Source organism: Notothenia rossii (assembly GCF_949606895.1).
Source record: "Notothenia rossii genome assembly, chromosome: 4".
NCBI lineage: Eukaryota > Metazoa > Chordata > Actinopteri > Perciformes > Nototheniidae > Notothenia > Notothenia rossii.
Genome location: NC_136902.1, coordinates 2,311,579 through 2,337,526, shown reverse-complemented (window position 1 = coordinate 2,337,526; position 25,948 = coordinate 2,311,579). Strand labels below are relative to the sequence as shown.

At 39.8% G+C, this 25,948-nt stretch overlaps 1 protein-coding gene across 2 annotated transcripts; it reads right to left on the bottom strand.

The window, feature by feature from the left end:
• Positions 1-1,444: 1,444 nt before the first annotated feature.
• LOC307035645 (thyrotropin-releasing hormone receptor) lies at positions 1,445-25,395 on the bottom strand. 2 transcript variants are annotated; one of them, XM_079675260.1, is made up of 3 exons: positions 25,320-25,395; positions 6,260-7,082; positions 1,445-2,165 (listed from the first exon to the last, which is right to left on the bottom strand). In XM_079675260.1, the coding sequence occupies exons 2-3, from the start codon at positions 7,034-7,036 to the stop codon at positions 1,779-1,781; spliced, it is 1,164 nt and encodes a 387-aa protein (XP_079531386.1). In that variant the 5' UTR covers positions 7,037-7,082; positions 25,320-25,395; the 3' UTR covers positions 1,445-1,778. The 2 variants fall into 2 exon arrangements, with proteins under 2 accessions (XP_079531386.1, XP_079531385.1); XM_079675259.1 differs by lacking the exon at positions 25,320-25,395 and adding an exon at positions 19,360-19,475.
• Between the last annotated feature and the right edge of the window lie 553 nt (positions 25,396-25,948).

The window sequence follows — 25,948 nt, the reverse complement described above, 5'->3', positions numbered from 1 at the left end:
TAGATAATGTCTAAAATAATTGATGGGTTGGACCAGTTGGCTATTTTCTCTCTACTAGACTGTAAGCCATATTGTCCTCTGAGGACGAAGTGGCTCTGTTCCTGCATTTGAGGTCGTTTTCAATTGTATTCAGACTTTCTTTATTACTTTATTAAATAAAGCAAAAGACAAACATTGCCTGTGAATCATTTATCAGTTTCTCTGAAGGGAATTAGAATTTCCTCCTCCACACTTTGTTCCCTTGAACAACTGCAATCACGACTGATCGGCTAACTCCCGCTGCGTAGCCGAGATGGCAATCGTGTGAGAAATGTCCAGCGTTCCTAAATCTAAAGAATCAATGTTGCCATACTTTGTGTTGGGATACAAGGCAAGTTTATTTAAATAGCACATTTTAACACAAGGCAATTCAAAGTGCTTTACAAACATGAAAGACATCAAGAGCATTACGAAACATATTATGAAATGACATTAAAAACACTCATTAAAGTCACAGCAGTGTGAGATACACACATCTGAAATGTTGAGCTCAGATTCAATCATTGCTCACTTTTTAGCAGAAATAGTTTTATTTGACCTCACTTTCTTTCTACTTTCTTATTTAACTTATCCTTTAGTTATTTCAAGTGTGTCTTGCTAAACAAACCTCCCTTTGGAAAATTCTAATCTGACCCCATGGTGCCTTTTAGTTTTCGCTGAAACTATTCCTCTTTTCTTTTTTTAAATGCACATAGTTAAAGGTGACCTATCATGCAAAATGCACTTGTGTACGTCTTTTATATGTGTCCCCGGTGTGTCAGGGAGTGTCAGAAAACACAACCCTCTCTCTATTCCTCCATACCCAAATCTCTTAAAAAGGGGCTGCAACGGATCTGATACAGACTGATCCAGATTTGAACACTTCTGTGATGTCACAGAAGTGGCGCTAAGGCTATTGGGTCAACTCCACCAATCAGGAGGAGACAGCCACGGACATTGCCGTTCAAAAGCGCTGGAGACGCTGTAGTACATATACCAGGCCTGTAGATCAGTGGTTCCCAACCTTTTTTCCCAAGAGCCCCCCCCCAAATGACTCCTGTTGGAAGTTGCGCCCCCCCCCCCCCACACACACACTGATCGGAGCAACTGTGACAAATAATCCAACTGAAACCGGCATGGACAATGACTATGTGTTAAATATGCGCTTATCCAGACAAGCCTGGTTTGGACACTTTACGGGCAGAAGAAACATTTATATTAACGAAGAATTATACATTTATTTATTTTTATGCCTTTAATAGCTACTAACTTGAATTTTTATTCAAATTAATTAATCAATTATTTTTTATATTTTATTGTAATGTAGAGACAAGGCTTTTAGTGACAATCATGTATTGCGTTACAATTATATATTAAAAAAAAAAAAAAAAAGTCTAAATATGATATTTGGCCTTAAATCATCTGAGGCCTGGCGCCCCCCCTGCGATCTTTGGCGCCCCCCAGGTTGGGAACCACTGCTGTAGATGGTGCTGTTCTCACAGAATCAGCCCATGATGCAAAGACAGTGTTCAATTGAGCGAAATGAGGAACGGCTAAAATGCATGATCTGTTTGGTATTTTGAAAAATAAAAAGTATAAATATGCCTTATATAGGTATGGTCCTACACTATATTATTCACATATAGCATGATAGGTCCACTTTAAGTTTGCCTTGTCTTTCTAGGACTTTGTTGGTATCCACCATGCACTGAAAAAAGCAAATGTACAGAAAATCGTGATTTGAGAAATAGCTTCAGTTTTTATTTAGGATCACTGCTTTCGACTTCCTGCTTGAGTTTGCTTCCCCTCTGGATCACGTCCTCCTGTTCGTTGAGCGGCTCGCTGCTCTCATGCGACGAGTCCTTCATCGCGCTGTAGTAAATCGGCGCGTTGAACTCCACCACCTTCTCCTGCCGCCTCCAGCTGCACTTGCAGAGCTTTTTAAACGCCATGCGAAACTTCTGCGACATGAGGTTGTAGATGATGGGGTTGATGGCGCTGTTGGTGTAGATGCACATGCGGCAGAAGAGCAGGAACCAGGTGTCGTGGTACGGCGGGTCGAGGAAGGAGTTCACCACCACCAGGGTCCGGTACGGCATCCAGAGCAGGGCGAAGAGGACCACCACCACCGCCAGCATCTTCGTGATCTGATGCAGAGGAAAGGTTGGGACGTGAAGTATGTTAACTGTGTTCTCCATCACGCCATGGTGTTAGAAAAATGTCCAACAACAAGAGTCTAAAGATATGGGAATGGTTCTATGAGACTGTATCTAGGGATGCATCTCATCTCGTCACATTTTGGTACTTATTTAAAGGTCACCTATTAAGCAAAATCCTCTTCTTCATGTCTCTTCTATATCAACATGTGTCCCCTCTTCTTCATGTCTCTTCTATATCAACATGTGTCCCCTCTTCTTCATGTCTCTTCTACATCAACAAGTGTCCCCTCTTCTACATGTCTCTTCTACATCAACATGTGTCCCCTCTTCTACATGTCTCTTCTACATCAGCATGTGTCCCCTCTTCTTCATGTCTCTTCTATATCAACATGTGTCCCCTCTTCTTCATGTCTCTTCTATATCAACATGTGTCCCCTCTTCTTCATGTCTCTTCTACATCAACAAGTGTCCCCTCTTCTACATGTCTCTTCTACATCAACATGTGTCCCCTCTTCTACATGTCTCTTCTACATCAACATGTGTCCCCTCTTCTTCATGTCTCTTCTACATCAACATGTGTCCCCTCTTCTACATGTCTCTTCTACATCAACATGTGTCCCCTCTTCTTCATGTCTCTTCTATATCAACATGTGTCCCCTCTTCTTCATGTCTCTTCTACATCAACAAGTGTCCCCTCTTCTTCATGTCTCTTCTACATCAACATGTGTCCCCTCTTCTTCATGTCTCTTCTACATCAACATGTGTCCCCTCTTCTTCATGTCTCTTCTACATCAACATGTGTCCCCTCTTCTTCATGTCTCTTCTACATCAACATGTGTCCCCTCTTCTTCATGTCTCTTCTACATCAACATGTGTCCCCTCTTCTCCATGTCTCTTCTACATCAACATGTGTCCCCAGATTCTCTCTCTTTTTGATCCATTTCTATAAAAACCTGTCTGAAAATGAGCTGATCAGATTTTGGCCACTTGATGATGTCATAACGATGTTTTGTCTTGTGTGACCATTAGCCAATCAGCAACCAAGGTAACCCCCCCCCCCCCCCCCCCTTATCACCTGAATCTCCTCCTAGAGCTCCATTGAGTTCTTTGTAACCAAATGTCTCTCAGAGGGGCGTGGGGAGGGGCTCCTTATTTTCATCTAAAGTAACAGACAGAGAATCAGCACTTTGGAAACAGGGCTGAAACAGAGGGGATTATGGGTAATGCTGCAATGATCTGTTTGGTGTTTCAGCCAATCAGAGACAGGCTCTGTATATATCTGACCTGTGATATTGATGAGAAACAGTATGATAGGGGACCTTTAACTCTGTTTTCCATCATGCCATGGTGTTAGAAGATGTCCAACAACACGATATGGGAATGGTTCTATGAGGCTGTATCTAGGGATGGATCTCATCTCGTCATTATTGATTCTTTTGGTACTTATTTAAGGTTTTTTGCAATTTTGAATGGGTCACAGTTAGTTGACTTTTCATACTACTGGAAAGCAGATATTGTAAGAATTAGCAACAGTCACTTGTAGATGAAAACAGACTGATATACTTGTAATCCAAATCCTTTCCAGTCTTTGCCACACAGTAAACAAAGGGCACGAAAACAAACCACGATTCAGTCAACTTTTTGGCATGTTTTTAAAAACGTTAGAAAAAGTTTGCATCTAAGAAAACACACAGAAATTCAGGCAGAGAAAAACAATTCCCTGGAAAGTCCATCAGAAATGTCAAACCAAACTTTAAAGATTCAGATTCGTTTAACCATTGGTTACAGAGCTTAACGCTTCAAGGTTTGGTATAACGCTCCGTCACAAGAACTTTGCATTCACATGGGACACAAACTCTTACAGGTATGCTATTTCAAAACCTTGACTTGACTCCACTGGAATCTGGCTTAAACGGTTCCTTAATGAGAAATGGCTCATATGAGTTTAACATTTTCTAATAAAGATGGATTATCCTCTAAACCAGTGGTTCTCAAACTTTTTTCAATAATGTACCCCCTTTGAAAAAAAGGCTTTCAATATGACCCCCCTCGACGGTTCTACTTCTTACATGTTGAACACAAATACCTGTACTTTCTACTTCTTACATGTTGAACTCAAATACCTGTACTTTCTACTTCTCACATGTTGAACTCAAATACCTGTACTTTCTAATTCTTACATGTTGAACTCAAATACCTGTACTTTCTACTTCTCACATGTTGAACACAAATACCTGTACTTTCTACTTCTTACATGTTGAACTCAAATACCTGTACTTTCTACTTCTTACATTTTGAACACAAATACCTGTACTTTCTACTTCTTACATGTTGAACTCTAATACCTGTACTTTCTACTTCTTACATGTTGAACTCAAATACCTGTACTTTCTACTTCTTACATGTTGAACTCTAATACCTGTACTTTCTACTTCTCACATGTTGAACTCAAATACCTGTACTTTCTACTTCTTACATGTTGAACACAAATACCTGTACTTTCTACTTCTTACATGTTGAACACAAATACCTGTACTTTCTAATTCTTACATGTTGAACTCTAATACCTGTACTTTCTACTTCTTACATGTTGAACTCTAATACCTGTACTTTCTACTTCTCACATGTTGAACTCTAATACCTGTACTTTCTACTTCTTACATGTTGAACTCTAATACCTGTACTTTCTACTTCTCACATGTTGAACACAAATACCTGTACTTTCTACTTCTCACATGTTGAACTCAAATACCTGTACTTTCTAATTCTTACATGTTGAACTCAAATACCTGTACTTTCTACTTCTCACATGTTGAACTCAAATACCTGTACTTTCTACTTCTCACATGTTGAACTCAAATACCTGTACTTTCTAATTCTCACATGTTGAACTCAAATACCTGTACTTTCTAATTCTTACATGTTGAACTCTAATACCTGTACTTTCTACTTCTCACATGTTGAACTCAAATACCTGTACTTTCTACTTCTCACATGTTGAACACAAATACCTGTACTTTCTAATTCTTACATGTTGAACTCTAATACCTGTACTTTCTACTTCTTACATGTTGAACTCTAATACCTGTACTTTCTACTTCTCACATGTTGAACTCTAATACCTGTACTTTCTACTTCTTACATGTTGAACTCTAATACCTGTACTTTCTACTTCTCACATGTTGAACACAAATACCTGTACTTTCTACTTCTCACATGTTGAACTCAAATACCTGTACTTTCTAATTCTTACATGTTGAACTCAAATACCTGTACTTTCTACTTCTCACATGTTGAACTCAAATACCTGTACTTTCTACTTCTCACATGTTGAACTCAAATACCTGTACTTTCTAATTCTCACATGTTGAACTCAAATACCTGTACTTTCTACTTCTTACATGTTGAACTCAAATACCTGTACTTTCTACTTCTTACATTTTGAACACAAATACCTGTACTTTCTACTTCTTACATGTTGAACTCAAATACCTGTACTTTCTAATTCTTACATGTTGAACTCAAATACCTGTACTTTCTACTTCTTACATTTTGAACACAAATACCTGTACTTTCTACTTCTTACATGTTGAACTCAAATACCTGTACTTTCTACTTCTTACATATTGAACCCAAATACCTGTACTTTCTACTTCTCTCATTTTCCAGACAGGCTGGTTCCTTTAGTCTGAATGTGTGTTTGGTGGCGTGATCATTATTATTTCGAGTCATTGCGTGCCTATTGATTTGAACACGATCCGTGTATCCATCATTTCCTGGTCTTCTCTAAAGAAGAGGGACCAATGGAAACGTTGTCATGTTGCCGTTGGTCACCATGGAAACATTCATTAGCTAACAATGACATTATTGTTCTATTCATATAAAGGGAGGTCAGGTACTCTTTAAAACAGCTGCTAGTTACTTTTTACTGAAGTACATTTCAAAGCCCATACTTCTTTACTTTTACTTGAGTAAAGAAGTTTTGTCACTACTTCTACTTTCACCAGAGTTTTTTTAAACACGAGTATCTGTACTTCTACTTGAGTAAAGGATGTACTTTTGCCCTCTCTGTGGTTCAGTACCTGTTTCCTCGCGGAGAAGGCACCCTTGTTGGCCTTGTTGGTGCTGTTGTTGTGCCCCTGGTGCACCGACCCCCCCCCGTCCCGGTCCGTCAGATGCGATGGCAGCGGGCTCATGAACAGGATCCTGGCGATGAGTCCGTACAGAACCGTAGCAACGACCAGCGGGGTCACGTAGAACAAGGTGAAGTCCAGGAAGTAGATGGGCATGTAGAAGCTGCGGGAGACGCGGTATCCACACGTCACCACGACTCCGTTGGCGTAGACGGTTTCCTCCGTGTCCACCAGGAAGAACCACATGATGCAGTAGAGCGAGGTGAAGATCCAGACCGCCGCGATGATCCTCTTGGCCCGGGACACGGTGCAGATGAACTGAGCCCTGATGGAGTGGCAGATGGCGATGTAGCGCTCGATGGTGAAGGCGGTGATGGAGCAGGACGACACGTTGATGCCCAGGTACTGGAGGTACGTTATGAACAAGCATCCGGTGTGTCCGTACACCCAGAAGGCCACGACGTCAGAGATGTTGGGCAGGCCGGCAGCCAGCAGAACCATCAGGTCTGCCAACGCCAGGCTGACTAGGTAGCAGTTTGTCGGCGTCACCATGTGTTTGGTGCGCAGAACCACCAGCACCACCATGATGTTCCCCGCTATCCCCACCACGCAGATGAGCGAGGTCAGAACGATGGTGACGAGCTGCTCTTCCAGAGGGTTCAGGGGGATTTCTGTCAGATTTACAGCCGGAGAGGCGTCCTGAAACACGGGGGTGTTGTTCTCCATCGTGTCGCAGATCAGTTTCTCTCCAGACGCACTAAACTGAAGGGTCCTGAAGAACGAAACAGAGAAAGATGAAGACTGTGAGGAAAACACTTCAGGGGAAATCAATCAAGCTGGTGCAGGGTGGCTTTGATCATTTGGTTTTGTTTTGAAGGGATCGCAAATCAATATATAACAAACAGGACTTAGAAAAATATTCCCCCTCTCCAATCTATCTTTTCACTGAAGCAGCAAGTATGTGTACAACAATGACAAAGAGAAGGACTGCTTTGAAATGACAGAAGGCTTTATTGGTAAAAACCAATGTCTCTGTTTTTATATATTTTCCTAAAAACTTGTTTTTTGTGTTGACTCTCAAAATCAATGAAACTAGTGCTGGGTTGTTTTGAGATGTACTTATTTTCTTCATATGTTAGTTTTTAATCTGGACTAAAGGGAATACCAATCAAACTGGGGTTGGTTCATTCAGTTTGAGGCTTTTGTCTGTTTTTAGTCTATTAACCCTTCCTAGATTAATGGGAAATGGGCCAAACTAAAACAAACAAATTTCACATCTCATCAACATTTCCCAAAGATAGTTTCTTTCGGTTTAGAAAGTTGTTGACACTCCTGCATAAGCTTGGTTGTTTCAGTTACTTGATGCTTTACAAAGGGGGGAAGACATCAGAGGAGATATCACTTTAATTATCTTTAACCTTCACCAGTCTCTTTTAATTTATAGATATCATGGTCAGTTATTTTGTCTTTCAAGCCATACATCTACCACGGTGCTAACGTAGCAGCTAGGTGGCTAATGCTAACAAGTCATGCTCAGCTTGTGATTGGCTCGGTTGGATTTATAGGGGCGCTATGCTCTGATGTGCTAAAAATCAACTCAGATGTATTGTCAATGCTGTGTTCACATATTGTTTCCACTGCCCCCAGGTGGTCAAAAACCGCTATTGCAGATATAACAGAAATGATCAATTTCTTATCTAATCTCAATCATAACAAAATATTGAACATTTAAAATAATAAGAGTAATAATTATTAATATTAAAAACGTAGTTATACTCAACATTATGTTAAGATTCACACTGTAAGAAATAATTTAATTAATAACAACCTGTTAAGCCCCGAGCCTGTTTTTCAGGTCTCGAAAATGACATGCCCAGAACAAATGACTATATCTTCACTTCTAAAAGGGATAAATTAATAATCTTTTGTCTCAAAGCAATGATAAACCTGTGAGTTGACTGTAGTATAGTCAGAATTAATATGTTTTATTTTAAAGTAAATTCAGATTGAACATAGTAACAAAAATTTAAATGATAGTTTCCGTAAAAAAAAAAACATTACTTATATTGAAAACCACCCTTGAATGATGGGATGGTAGACTAAAAGCTTTAGGAATCCAAAATATAACATATAATAAGTACCCTGTATCAAGATTGATGCAAAACAAGTGACATTTGACCTTTTTAGAGAGGTTTAGAAGAAAAAGCCCACTTCTGGGGTCATTTGGGTGGATTTTCCGTATCTCTGGCGCCCATTGGTCGATTTTGATGATTGACACCTCTTTTGAACCGTTAGAGCCAATAGAATCGAAGGGAAGTTCCTAAAATCCATCTAAGCATTACCCATTGGTGAATGCATTCCAGCACGCCCAAAACCGGAAGCTGGGTTGTAGCTCTCAGAAGCATGCATATGAAATCTCAGTTTTTTAGGGTTTTTGAAAAAATGGAAGGATGGATTATCGGTAATAATTTTAAAGTGACACAGAGACATTGGATTAACCTTGAGCAGTGTTTTTATTTAGACGATTCTTGCGAGACTTGTGTTTTGTTTCGGTAAAAATGGCTCGTATCGTCAGTTAGCTGAGTTTCGTCCCGTTAAGTGGGTATGACACATTCATACTTACTTAAATGTTAAGAAGCCCTGAGACACTGTTTCGTGAAAAAAAAAGCCTGTAGCCCCTGCCGGCGGGGGCTATGGGGCTTAACCAATGTGTAGTCTTTAGATTAAATAAGAGCATACAACTGATAAGACTCTGTACAGATATATTTTAAATCTTGTCCCTAGTCAGGCTTTAATATGTGCAGCGAAGGAACAATACACAGCTTTTTGCATCATGAAACCACAACATGCGCTATAAATAAATGATAAAACATAATACAGCAAAATACACCTTGAAATGGGCCGTAAACGTGTTAAAAATGGAAAGTCTGGTTTAACGAGCATTTCATATTTCTGGTAAAGGATAATAAATCTGGAATAAAGTGATTTTAGTTAAATTAATTATTAAGGAATTAAGGAAACGTAGAACAGAAGCAACGACGGTTCACAATGGATCAGAACCTGCGCGACTGCTTAGGATTTTAAATCTGTTAAGATTTCTCTTTCGACTCCACTTACACACTAACCAAGCACTTACATACTAACTAAGCACTTACACACTAACTAAGCACTTACATACTAACTAAGCACTTACATACTAACTAAGCACTTACACACTAACAAAGCACTTACATACTAACCAAGCACTTACACACTAACCAAGCACTTACATACTAACTAAGCACTTACACACTAACTAAGCACTTACATACTAACTAAGCACTTACATACTAACTAAGCACTTACACACTAACAAAGCACTTACATACTAACCAAGCACTTACACACTAACCAAGCACTTACACACTAACAAAGCACTTACATACTAACTAAGCACTTACACACTAACTAAGCACTTACATACTAACTAAGCACTTACATACTAACTAAGCACTTACAAACTAACTAAGCACTTACATACTAACCAAGCACTTACACACTAACCAAGCACTTACATACTAACCAAGCACTTACATACTAACCAAGCACTTACATACTAACTAAGCACTTACACACTAACCAAGCACTTACATACTAACCAAGCACTTACATACTAACCAAGCACTTACACACTAACCAAGCACTTACATACTAACTAAGCACTTACACACTAACCAAGCACTTACATACTAACTAAGCACTTACACACTAACTAAGCACTTACACACTAACTAAGCACTTACACACTAACTAAGCACTTACACACTAACTAAGCACTTACAAACTAACTAAGCACTTACATACTAACCAAGCACTTACATACTAACTAAGCACTTACACACTAACTAAGCACTTACAAACTAACTAAGCACTTACATACTAACCAAGCACTTACACACTAACTAAGCACTTACATACTAACCAAGCACTTACATACTAACCAAGCACTTACACACTAACCAAGCACTTACATACTAACTAAGCACTTACACACTAACCAAGCACTTACATACTAACTAAGCACTTACATACTAACCAAGCACTTACACACTAACCAAGCACTTACATACTAACTAAGCACTTACACACTAACTAAGCACTTACACACTAACTAAGCACTTACACACTAACAAAGCACTTACACACTAACCAAGCACTTACATACTAACTAAGCACTTACATACTAACCAAGCACTTACATACTAACTAAGCACTTACACACTAACAAAGCACTTACATACTAACTAAGCACTTACACACTAACAAAGCACTTACATACTAACTAAGCACTTACATACTAACCAAGCACTTACATACTAACTAAGCACTTACATACTAACAAAGCACTTACACACTAACCAAGCACTTACATACTAACTAAGCACTTACACACTAACAAAGCACTTACACACTAACAAAGCACTTACATACTAACTAAGCACTTACATACTAACCAAGCACTTACATACTAACTAAGCACTTACATACTAACAAAGCACTTACACACTAACCAAGCACTTACACACTAACCAAGCACTTACATACTAACTAAGCACTTACATACTAACCAAGCACTTACATACTAACCAAGCACTTACATACTAACTAAGCACTTACACACTAACAAAGCACTTACACACTAACCAAGCACTTACATACTAACCAAGCACTTACATACTAACCAAGCACTTACATACTAACTAAGCACTTACATACTAACCAAGCACTTACACACTAACTAAGCACTTACATACTAACCAAGCACTTACACACTAACCAAGCACTTACACACTAACAAAGCACTTACACACTAACTAAGCACTTACACACTAACTAAGCACTTACACACTAACTAAGCACTTACATACTAACTAAGCACTTACATACTAACTAAGCACTTACACACTAACAAAGCACTTACACACTAACCAAGCACTTACACACTAACAAAGCACTTACACACTAACCAAGCACTTACATACTAACTAAGCACTTACATACTAACCAAGCACTTACATACTAACTAAGCACTTACACACTAACAAAGCACTTACACACTAACTAAGCACTTACACACTAACTAAGCACTTACATACTAACTAAGCACTTACATACTAACTAAGCACTTACACACTAACAAAGCACTTACACACTAACCAAGCACTTACACACTAACAAAGCACTTACACACTAACCAAGCACTTACATACTAACAAAGCACTTACACACTAACCAAGCACTTACATACTAACTAAGCACTTACATACTAACCAAGCACTTACATACTAACAAAGCACTTACACACTAACAAAGCACTTACACACTAACTAAGCACTTACACACTAACTAAGCACTTACACACTAACCAAGCACTTACACACTAACAAAGCACTTACACACTAACCAAGCACTTACACACTAACCAAGCACTTACACACTAACAAAGCACTTACACACTAACCAAGCACTTACACACTAACAAAGCACTTACACACTAACCAAGCACTTACACACTAACTAAGCACTTACACACTAACAAAGCACTTACACACTAACTAAGCACTTACACACTAACTAAGCACTTACACACTAACCAAGCACTTACACACTAACAAAGCACTTACACACTAACCAAGCACTTACACACTAACTAAGCACTTACACACTAACAAAGCACTTACACACTAACCAAGCACTTACACACTAACTAAGCACTTACACACTAACCAAGCACTTACACACTAACAAAGCACTTACACACTAACCAAGCACTTACATACTAACTAAGCACTTACATATATTCAAATTTCTTTATTAGGATAAACCCCTTGAGGTGAATCACCTCGTTTTCAAGGGGGTCCCAAGAAAACAAATAACAAACAAGTACAACATACAAACAACATTCACACACATACATCGGAAGAAATAACCAAGAAATTACAAACATTCAGCCTAAGCATACAGCACATGGTAATACATTATAGGCGGTTACATTGAATGCATATCATTGGGTAGAGTAAAGTAGAGTAGCTGTACTATATATACAAAATCATAACAATAAAGACTTAGAAATAAAGACTTAGAAATGGGCAATAGGTGGGTCATCTCATGAGGAGATGGTGAAATAAGATGGAGCCTCAACAACCCTTAAACAATAAATAAAGTACTTCAGGTCATACAAAAACATTCAACCTTGAGGTGAGACGACAATGCACGCTTGAACAAAGTCAGAGTAGGGAGAGATCTGATGGTAGCAGGTAAGTTATTCCAATCAGCAGGAGCTTTAAATTTGAAGGCTCTTTTGCCAATGTCCTTTTTAACTAGAGGAACGGTGAAGAAGAGCTGAGAGGTATGTCTAACTTGGTGGGTTGATGTAAAACGAAAGAGATACTGTTTCAAATATGGGGGATAATTAAAGTTGAAACTTTTATAAATGAACTCAAGCCAGTGCAAATGTCTTCTCAAATCAGGAGAAGGGAGATTGAGGTTTAGGTACAGTGCACAGTGGTGTGTATGGAAATCACAACCGAGAATAAATCTACACATTCTATTGTAAGCAATGTTTAGCGGGGCTAGAACAGATTTCGGAGCATTGAGATAAACAACGTCACAATAGTCTAATAAGGGAAATAGCAGTTGGGTAGCAAGTTTTTTCCTAACTTTTAAGGTAAAACAGTGCCGAGAGCGGTAAAGAGTACCGAGACCAAAGTTTACTTTATGCAGTATATGATCAATATGAGGTTTGAATGAAAGGTTAGAGTCAAGCCATACCCCTAAATATTTAAAACTGTCAACTCTATGCAGAATTGTACCATCATTGCAAGAAATATCACATGAGCCAGTCAAAGATTTGAGTTTGTGTCGGGTACCAAAGATCATAGAGAAGGATTTAGTTTTGTTCAAAAGTAACTTGTTCTGGAATAGCCAGTCTTGCAGGAGGGTGAAATCTGACTGGAGTGAAACTTGAATTTGAGAGAGATTTGGTTTTGATGTGTAAATAACGGTATCATCTGCATATAGATGAACATTACAGTTTTGAAAAATGGAGGGCAAATTGTTTATATAAATGGTGAAAAGTAGTGGTCCAAGTGTAGAGCCCTGAGGTACTCCACTATGCTGTATAAGGAGATCAGAACTTTTCCCATTCAAAATAACACACTGTTTTCGATTATGTAAATATGAGCTAAACCAAAGTAATGCACTTCTAGAAAGTCCAATAGCATATAATTTATCAAGTAGTAAATAGCGATCAACAACATCAAAAGCTTTGGTAAGATCAATAAAGATGGCACCAGTTAACTCCCCTCTATCAGCTGCAGAGAACACATCATTTGTGAATTTAAGTAGGGCAGTAGCTGTAGAATGATTTGATCTAAAACCAGATTGAAGGGGTGTGAGAATGTTGTTAATACTAAGGTATAGTGAAAGTTGGTTAAAGATGATTTTTTCAAATATTTTGGCAACAGAGCATAGGATGGAGATAGGCCTGTAATTATTGCAATCAAGCTGATCACCACTTTTATGAAGAGGAATAATACGTGCATATTTCCAGATAAGTGGTAGTTCGCTGGAGACAAGTGACAGGTTGAATAAATCAGTAAGAGGGTACATAATAATATTGGCGGCTAGCTTGAGAAAACGATTTTCAACCCCATCAAGTCCAGCACCACTGCTTACCTTTAATTCACAAATTACTTTCTGCACTTCAGTTGGTCGTATTTTCCGAAAGGAAAAAGAACTGGTACAAGGTGGCATATTACCAGGAGAACTGGTAGTCGGTTGACTGTCAGGGAGAAGCGAGGAGCAGACAGACGAGAAATGATTGTTGAAGACCTGGGAAATAGATAGTGGATCATGTAGAATATTGCCATCAAGCTTAATTTGATTAATTTGATTAATTGAATGTTTTTCAGAGATGTTAGTAATTGTTTTAATTTTTCTCCAGAATTCTTTGGGATTTTTAAAGTCACCAGTCAGGCATTCTCTGTAGTAAATAGCTTTGGCATTAGAAGTTTTAGTTTTGCTTAGATTTCTCAGTTTTCTATATATTTCCCAGTCAGCATTGTCTCTTGTCAGATGGTATGTTGTCCATGCTTTGTCCCTTTTCCTAAAGAGGTCAATAAGTTCAGGACTGATCCAGGGGAGATGTCTACCCTTTACCTTAATAGTTTTCCATGGTGCATGTTTATCTACTACTTTTGTGAACTCGGAGAGAAAAAAATCCCATGCATCTTGAACATAAGGTATTAACTGAAATCTGTCCCAGTTAATAGCAAGTAAATCATTCAAAAATAAGTCAAGATTCAGTTTTTTATATTGTCTGATACTAATCAACTTAGGGGGCACTTTCGGAATTTTAATTTTCCACACACAGTAAACAACACAATGGTCACTAAAACAGTCTGACATGATACCAGACTTGGAAAATCTGTCAGGATGAGAAGCCAGTATCCAGTCAAGAAGAGTTTGAGACCGGGGTGTAATACGAGTAGGCTCTTTAATAAGTTGAGTTAGGTTTAGATTATTTAGTAGATTTTTTTCTTTAGAGCATGATTTATCAAGCCAATTTTTGTTAAAGTCACCAAGTATTATTAGTTCGCCTTTCTGAGAAATAGAATTGATGGAATTGATGGTGGAGATTATATTATTAAAGGAATCAGCAGGGGATGATGGTGGTCTATATACACTTCCAATGATCAGTCGCTTGTTTTCATGCAGTGTGATTTTAACAAAAATACATTCAAAAAGATAAGCTTCAACAGGGGGAGTAATCAATTCAGAAGCGAGCTCTGCTAACACAAAAATGGCCACACCTCCACCCAATGAGACTCTGTCAGATCTGTATAAATTGTAATTTGTCAAATTAATTTCATTATTTGATATATGACTACCTAACCAGGTCTCCGAAAGTGTGATAATGTGTGGCTTATGCATAATGACCCATACACGAAGCTGGTTAATTTTTGACACCAAACTCCTGATATTAAGATGAATAATTTTTAATCCTTTTGCCTCATTCATAAGGTTTCAGTAACATAGGAAATAGCAGTGTTTTGTGAGTACAGCATTTGTAGGCTAAGGTCAAACTAGATGCAAGGCTGAAGTCTATTTTCGATTTAATTAATAGGCAGAAATCAAAATCCCGATCATACAAGCACACACAGCCGCAACAAAAACAACAACAACAACAAAAACAAACAAACATTCCCCACAAGAGGCCCATCAGGCCCAGGGGCTGATCCCCAGGCAGTCCCATGAGTGAACAAACTAGCCAGAGATAAAGTTTACAAAAGAAATACAATAAAAACAGATAAAGTAAATAAACAAACAAACTTAGGAGAAACTCGAAACTCGAGTCTGCATTCAGTTAAATAAATGTGTAGCTTAGAGAGGAGTATCACCTGCCACTACTGACAGTACAAGTCACGGCAAGACCACATTATTCTGACGTCAGATAGAAACAAGGAAGTAAACAAAGACAAGCATGGACTAATATGACATACCAGCAGCTGGTGAGTTCGGTTCGGACATGAAAGCCGCTTCAGCGCGCTTATGACAGGTGAAACTCTGCATTTTGCCATCCACGGTGACACACAGTGTAGCAGGATACTTCATGAAGTATTTCATCCGGCCACGGAGGTTGCGTTTGACTGGGTCAAAGAGACGGCGCTTGTTCATCACCTCGACACTGAAATCAGGGTAGATGGAAATGATCGAGTCATGGAATTTAAGTGTCCCTTTCTCCCTGGCGACACGGAGGATCGTCTTCTTGTCCTGAAAATCCAGAAGTTTAATCAGGATGCTCCTTGGTTTATCGCGGGGATCTGGCCGCCTCGGGAGAGTGGTGGGAGTCCGGTGAGCCCTCTCAATCTTCAGCGGCGATGGGAAGTTCTCCTGCCCCAGGACTTGGTGGATCAGCTGGGTCATAAAGCGGACCATGTCTCCTGATTCTGCAGACTCAGGTACTCCAACAAAGCGAAGATTGTTACGTCGGCTGCGGCTTTCTAGATCCTCAACTTTGTTTTTAAGTGTAGTATTGACCGACTCCATTCGTTCAATGCGAGTCGTGAGATCAGTTATGTTGTCCTCGTTAGCTGAAACACGATGCTCAAGCAGATCGACTTGCTCAGATAGGGTGGATAGTGAGCTCTGAATTGTATCCAGAGAGGTTTGTATAGGGTCGATCTTTGTGTCCAGGTGAGACAGCATATCAGCTCTCACCTGATGAATGGCGGTCAGCAATGTTTGTAGCGACATTTCGCCTCCAGCTCCAGCCATTGTATCAAATAAAGTAAATAAATGTCCTGTTAGGCGACGGCTAACTTGTAGGATAGTTTGGATGAGTTAGAGAGGCGATCAGCAATCAGTAAGCTACTATGGAAGCAGTTTGGCAGACTCAGTTTGGCAGACTCAAGCTTCAGACGTGTCACTCACGACGCGGCCATCTTGGAGATGGTGATGACATACTAACCAAGCACTTACATACTAACTAAGCACTTACATACTAACTAAGCACTTACACACTAACAAAGCACTTACACACTAACCAAGCACTTACATACTAACCAAGCACTTACATACTAACCAAGCACTTACATACTAACCAAGCACTTACATACTAACCAAGCACTTACATACTAACCAAGCACTTACATACTAACCAAGCACTTACATACTAACTAAGCACTTACATACTAACCAAGCACTTACATACTAACTAAGCACTTACACACTAACCAAGCACTTACATACTAACTAAGCACTTACATACTAACAAAGCACTTACACACTAACCAAGCACTTACATACTAACCAAGCACTTACATACTAACCAAGCACTTACACACTAACTAAGCACTTACACACTAACAAAGCACTTACACACTAACTAAGCACTTACATACTAACTAAGCACTTACATACTAACTAAGCACTTACATACTAACTAAGCACTTACATACTAACCAAGCACTTACACACTAACCAAGCACTTACATACTAACTAAGCACTTACATACTAACTAAGCACTTACACACTAACCAAGCACTTACATACTAACCAAGCACTTACACACTAACAAAGCACTTACACACTAACCAAGCACTTACATACTAACCAAGCACTTACACACTAACCAAGCACTTACATACTAACCAAGCACTTACATACTAACCAAGCACTTACACACTAACCAAGCACTTACACACTAACCAAGCACTTACATACTAACTAAGCACTTACACACTAACCAAGCACTTACATACTAACCAAGCACTTACATACTAACCAAGCACTTACATACTAACCAAGCACTTACATACTAACTAAGCACTTACACACTAACTAAGCACTTACATACTAACCAAGCACTTACATACTAACCAAGCACTTACATACTAACCAAGCACTTACATACTAACCAAGCACTTACACACTAACTAAGCACTTACACACTAACTAAGCACTTACATACTAACCAAGCACTTACATACTAACTAAGCACTTACACACTAACAAAGCACTTACACACTAACCAAGCACTTACATACTAACAAAGCACTTACACACTAACTAAGCACTTACACACTAACTAAGCACTTACACACTAACTAAGCACTTACACACTAACCAAGCACTTACACACTAACTAAGCACTTACACACTAACTAAGCACTTACACACTAACCAAGCACTTACACACTAACTAAGCACTTACATACTAACTAAGCACTTACATACTAACTAAGCACTTACATACTAACCAAGCACTTACATACTAACCAAGCACTTACATACTAACCAAGCACTTACATACTAACTAAGCACTTACATACTAACTAAGCACTTACATACTAACTAAGCACTTACATACTAACTAAGCACTTACATACTAACCAAGCACTTACATACTAACTAAGCACTTACACACTAACTAAGCACTTACACACTAACCAAGCACTTACATACTAACTAAGCACTTACATACTAACTAAGCACTTACATACTAACCAAGCACTTACATACTAACCAAGCACTTACATACTAACCAAGCACTTACATACTAACCAAGCACTTACACACTAACTAAGCACTTACACACTAACCAAGCACTTACATACTAACCAAGCACTTACATACTAACTAAGCACTTACATACTAACTAAGCACTTACATACTAACCAAGCACTTACATACTAACCAAGCACTTACATACTAACTAAGCACTTACACACTAACCAAGCACTTACATACTAACTAAGCACTTACATACTAACCAAGCACTTACATACTAACCAAGCACTTACATACTAACTAAGCACTTACACACTAACTAAGCACTTACACACTAACCAAGCACTTACATACTAACTAAGCACTTACAAACTAATTAAGCACTTCTATACTAATAAAGGACTGGCTTATCTAAAGCCAGTTGAGCAGCACTTGAAATGTTTAGCTCTATGAAACCTGATGTACTTTTATGATTCTGTTTTCTTCAAGTTTGTATTTTGTTGGTCGAACTCACTGATTGTGAGTCTCTTTGGATAAAAGCCTCAGCTAAATGTAATGTAATGCAATGTAATAATATCTAATTGACTGTGACATTGAAAAAGTGAAGCCCTGTTTTTCCTCTGAGACGAATAAGGTGCACTTTATGACATCATCTGATGCTTTTATAAAAAAAGAAAAAAGTCAGACTAACCGTCCCTTTTTTAACATCGATAAATACATACTGCTCTAAAACCAACATTACCGATTTTACATTTATATATTCAGTTTAATATTTAATATTCCACCCCTCACACACTTGTGTATATAATAACTTTTCAACATGTATATTTTATGCGTTCTTGTTTATTTCCAGTCTTTTTAATTTGTATTGTATAATGCCATGTCTTTTTATGCTGCTGCAACAGAAACATTTCCCAAATCAGGATCAATAAATTAATTCTTATCTCATTACAGTCAGGTAAAGAAGATAGACGTGTAAAATAAGCATTCAGCTCACCATGGTTTGCAGGAGCCAGCTCTCAGGAGAAATCAGCCGCTGAGCGCTTTCTATCCTCCTCATCTCTCCCTCTCTCCTCACACACACTACCCCATCCTCCCTGCAACACACCGCCTCACACACACTACCCCATCCTCCCTGCAACACACAGCCTCACACACACTACCCCATCCTCCCTGCAACACACCGCCTCACACACACTACCCCATCCTCCCTGCAACACATCGCCTCACACACACTACCCCATCCTCCCTGCAACACACCGCCTCACACACACTACCCCATCCTCCCTGCAACACACCGCCTCACACACACTACCCCATCCTCCCTGCAACACATCGCCTCACACACACTACCCCATCCTCCCTGCAACACACCGCCTCACACACACTACCCCATCCTCCCTGCAACACACCGCCTCACACACACTACCCCATCCTCCCTGCAACACACCGCCTCACACACACTACCCCATCCTCCCTGCAACACATCGCCTCACACACACTACCCCATCCTCCCTGCAACACACCGCCTCACACACACTACCCCATCCTCCCTGCAACACACAGCCTCACACACACTACCCCATCCTCCCTGCAACACACCGCCTCACACACACTACCCCATCCTCCCTGCAACACACAGCCTCACACACACTACCCCATCCTCCCTGCAACACACAGCCTCACACACACTACCCCATCCTCCCTGCAACACACCGCCTCACACACACTACCCCATCCTCCCTGCAACACATCGCCTCACACACACTACCCCATCCTCCCTGCAACACATCGCCTCACACACACTACCCCATCCTCCCTGCAACACACCGCCTCACACACACTACCCCATCCTCCCTGCCTCACACAGCCTCACACACACTACCCCATCCTCCCTGCAACACACAGCCTCACACACACTACCCCATCCTCCCTGCAACACACCGCCTCACACACACTACCCCATCCTCCCTGCAACACACAGCCTCACACACACTACCCCATCCTCCCTGCAACACACAGCCTCACACACACTACCCCATCCTCCCTGCAACACACAGCCTCACACACACTACCCCATCCTCCCTGCAACACATCGCCTCACACACACTACCCCATCCTCCCTGCAACACACAGCCTCACACACACTACCCCATCCTCCCTGCAACACATCGCCTCACACAGCCTCACACACACTACCCCATCCTCCCTGCAACACACAGCCTCACACACACTACCCCATCCTCCCTGCAACACATCGCCTCACACAGCCTCACACACACTACCCCATCCTCCCTGCAACACACAGCCTCACACACACTACCCCATCCTCCCTGCAACACACCGCCTCACACACACTACCCCATCCTCCCTGCAACACATCGCCTCACACACACTACCCCATCCTCCCTGCAACACACAGCCTCACACACACTACCCCATCCTCCCTGCAACACACCGCCTCACACACACTACCCCATCCTCCCTGCAACACATCGCCTCACACACACTACCCCATCCTCCCTGCAACACATCGCCTCACACACACTACCCCATCCTCACTGCAACACATCGCCTCACACACACCAACTTCAAGATCAATTCCCCCTCCTCTTCATCACCGAGGCCGGGCTGTAAACCCTGTAATCACTGCGAGGACAGAGCGGAGAACCGGCAATTCAACACATCAGCCTCAGATAGCCGCTGGATTGAAATAGCAATAAATACAAAGTGGAGGCTTTTTGTGCAACTATAGCAAACATCATTTAGTTACCTCAACATGCTGAGCTCCAGATGCTCTGAGAGTAGACGTTCAGCTTCTTAAATGTGCATATTAAAGTTTAGCAAACATCTCTGAGATTTGGATTCTGGGGAGGACTAAATGAGGTGCAATGTATGGCTCACCAACCTTAACACAGAGAGAGAGAAATAAAACACAAACACAGACGTTGGTTGAGATGAATTATTATTCAGTTGCGCAACAACTATAATAATCTGGAGTAACATCACCTGCCAATCGCGGACATGTCCCCCAACAACAATCATACAGCATATATAGCCACTGCAATGAACACACACACACACACACACACACACACACACACACACACACACACACACACACACACACACACACACACACACACACACACACACACACACACACACACACACACACACACACACACACACACACACACACATTCTCTAACCATGTTTAACGCACACACATTTGATCATGCGGCCTGCTACACAAATGTAACATGTTTTTCTCTCTGAAAGCTACACTTGTATTTCAACAAAGGTTAATTGTGTTTATAACCTGAGGCCTTCTCTGAACTTCCTCTACCCTCGGTGTCAGCTCACTTTAAACGAACACATCTATTGATAATTCAGAAGGACCATTGTCTCTCTAACTGTGTGTGAGCCCACTCAGTAACACACATCATTTAGCTTACCATGTGATCTTAATGAATACGCCAGAAACACGCTGTAATCAGGATTGCCTTAACAGACATTTAAAGACGTCAACATTCACAATTCTTCTACTTTGTCTGACCTTTTATTGATATGTCCTTAATGTCCCAGTCTATCAAACGTACACAATCTCATAGCTTTTGTTTAAAAAAACAGGCAGAAAATACATTTTTATGGCAGTATTTTCTGATGTATGGAGCAATACAAAGAGATATACCTTTGACTAATATCTGAACAACATGAAACAAGACCTGCGTTATCAAATGATCACTTTTCTGTGACGGAAATGCATGCAACTGAGCTCATATTTAATAACAGAATGCCTCATTAGCATATTTAAACATAACCTGTCAGAAAACTTGTAATACAAAATATGGTTGTGTTAATGTCAGTGATGAAGTGGGAAAGTTTCATAGTGATATCTCTTAGTCTTTTTTGTTTGACCCTATTCACCTTCAGAGTCTAATGCACAGAAAAGCTTTCACTGATACGCTGCAGATGCTGTAAAACAAAAAGCAACCGTCCGCTGAGTCTTATTCAAACAATGAGGAGTCCAGTCTGTACTGTGGAGCATTATAAGATAAGATATGAGCTACTTTGTTGATCCCAAATTGGGACTTTTTTGCGTTGCAGCAGCAAAAACAACCAAACAAGGCATGCACATAAGTAGAAATGAAAGAGTAGAAATAAACAATACCAGAAACAACAGCATTAAAGAAATATCCTGTGAAGATAAAAAAAATGATGCATCAGTGTTCTCTCTACTTGCATTTAAAGCGTCTTTGAGCATCAGGAAAATATTAAATGTATTCTACAGTTACTTTGAGATCAGAGGGGAAAGGATATCATATCAAGATTATTTATTTAATTTTTTTACATCATTTGGAACACAATTCCATAAAATGTATATTGTTATTTGCTTTAATTTCCTCATTGAGTCGAATGTGTTCACTCTTTGTAAACATTAGGCTCAGAGTGTTTTAAAGCTTCTTAGATATTGGGACCGTCAGAGGCTACACTTTAGTCATTTGCATTTTGACTCTAATGAATGATTCAGATCGCTGCGTTTGGAACAACAACACGTCGCTGAGCCGTGCATGCATTAGTGAGCTGATGCATTGAAACAGAAACACATGCATAATGTACACCTCCTGTCTCTCCTTCTCCAGCTGCGAGGCGGAGAGGCGTGGACACAAAGTCAGAATTAAAAATAGAAGATTAAAAGGTTTTTCTATTATTACTCAGAGACCGTGTTTAAAAATAAACTCCCGAGGCTCATGGGAGTTTCAAGCGCTGATCAAAAAGGACTTTTGATTACTTTTTTTTTTTAGAATTAGTGCAATGATTAAATTAAACTTGTGAATGATTGGATTTGATTTATTTCATCTATTAAAGACTTCATGTCCTTCTGTGCAAAGCTGCAGAGCGCCCTCTAGTGGGCATCAGAACAGAGACAACAGGGTTTTATTAAATGAAGAAAAACAGCTTTTTGTTCTCAAATATTTTGTTATTAAGATAATATTTGTGTACTTATACACCTGAACATACGGTGCTTATGTATATGTTGTGTATGTGTGAACATATGAATGTAAAAAAAGTCACTTGAAAGTGTTCACAATGTTTATGTGCTTATCTTATTATTATCATTCATTTGCCAAGTACATGTGTACATAATATATATTTATAAATACTATTTTCCTTTTCAAAAAAGATAGTTGAAACTGCTTCTGACATGTGCAGAAAATGACCCTATGTCTAGTTTCCTTACAGGCTCTGGATCTGAGACCTGTCTATATGGATGAGGAACAGCATCACAGGGGACCTTTAAGTGTGTTCTCCATCATGCCGTGGTGTTAGAAGACGTCCAACAACAAGAGCCTAAAGACATGGGAATGAGACCGTATCTAGGGATGTGTCTCATCTTACTTCATCTACTTATGTTTCTTATATATATGCATTTATTCTTTTAATAATAAATAATAATAATAATGCATTTTATTTATGGGCGCCTTTCAAAGCTCCCGAGGACACCTTACAGAGCATTTCATTTTCATTTTTTCTTCCACTAACTTTTATTTATTTTCTCTCCAGTTTCCTTTATTTCTTTGTTCTCCTTCATTTCTCATTTCTATACGTTTTTGATGCAATAATGCCGATGTTGTGTTTTTTTGGATGAATTAGTAGAATAAAAAATAAAGAAATAGCTTACTGGTTTAGTTACAGGGACCATGTTCAAAAAGAAACATAAATCTCAAAGATATAAGATGCTTCGTACCAGATTATAGACGTTTACTAATTTCCTGCAGGTCAACACAGAACACAACACATACAGTTCAACAACAACATCACCTCGGATGATATCACAACACATTTCATACACGCGCTAAAACTAAACAACTTCTTTATCATGGTTTGTTTTTATCCTTAAATTAGGAGGCTTTGCCCCTTCTGCATTATAGCATGGAACCATTTAAATTCATTATATGTACAATGAAAGAAAGAAAAGCTTCTCCCTTTTTAAAAGGTGCCATCAAAACAAAAACATCACAACATACGACAACAAATACACGCAGCAGACACACTTAGGTGAGAATAAGGAATACATTGCAGCAGTTCAATTCACAATGACCTGGGTTCCATGCAGCTTTGGTGCAAACATATATTTATATTTATATACAGTTAAACACGAGCAGGTGTTTTTCTGTCGAGGCATATTGAGCCGATGGGCATCTATAAAAGCCCATCATGTGTCAGCGTGAGGCTCGCCTGCAGAAAGGTGTCGATACGGATGCTTCATCTGTCGATCTATAGTTCCTACACTTATCATAAAGATAACACATGTGATGCACAACCTGAAACAATCAATCCTACAGCCTGGGCGTGTGAAGGTCTGCAGCCTCTTCTCTGCATCCTGTAACCACAGCGTCACGGTTATCACAGAATCAGTAGCGTGGCGTGGGGGGGGGGGTGGTCAATGTAATAACCTAACCAGATGAATGATTACAGCGCCCGGTATCATTTTACACACATTTGTATCATACAGATGCAGGACTTACAAACGCCTGTTATCTGACCGACAGGTCCGCACGCACTCTCCAGCCGAAACTCTAATAAGCATTCATTCACAAACTAAATCAGGAGACCTTTAACGTTTTACGTCCCGGTTCGCTCCTTTGTTCCTCGCTGTACACAGCTCCAGTTTGGGCATTGGCCTGTCATCAGATTTTATTTGTTGTTGCTGCTGCAGCGGAAATTTAGTACAATTATTTTTGATTAAATACTCCAAATCTCCACCCTCCATAATTGCACTTGCTTCAGTTGCTTGCTACTTTCTAATGGCGGTGAGAGTGGTGCAGTGGCGCTATCTATCTTCTATCGATTAGATTTATGATTCGAAAATTATAAAAGTAGGGTAGACATGTGGATATTATCCGACTGAACAAAACGTGCATTTACCTAACAGGTTCGTTTTCCACTGACCTTTTTTCGAGCTATTTTCCAAAATCCTATGGAGAAATCCCATTGCTATTTTGTCGAGGGAAACCGAGCGCAGCTTACTTCCGCTTTTTGGGACGCGTCACTGCACCACTAAATTGATGCGATTTGATTGGATTGTGAGGCAAGGGAAGCCAGCCGCCTCTAGATATCCCTGCCCTAATGCCAAAGTAACTGTCAACTGAATATGTGTCGCCGTTTGATGTCTATGTCTGGACCGTTGCGTAAAAAGGAGGATTTCTGCCCGTTACTTCTCCGCTGTTTTCTTGTCGCTCTTATCTTGTCAGTTAGAAAAGCGGCCAAACTGTATACAGTTAAATCGAACGGACTTCTTTCTGCAGATGTGAGCGTCCTTAACAACGGTCAATAAATCCTTGACAGCGGTCTGTCTGTTCGGTATTAACAACGTGTCACGTGTTCTGAATTGACCAATCAGAATCGAGTATTCAACTAAGCCATGTAATAAGATGTAAATAATGTATGAATATCCTGCTTTATATCGTGTCTAAAGCCTTCAATAGTGTTTTATAGTCAGAGTTTCTAGATGTTGTATCTTCACGGTCTACTGTATATCCACCTCCTCATCCTCTACCAACCCCCCCGGACCCTCAGAT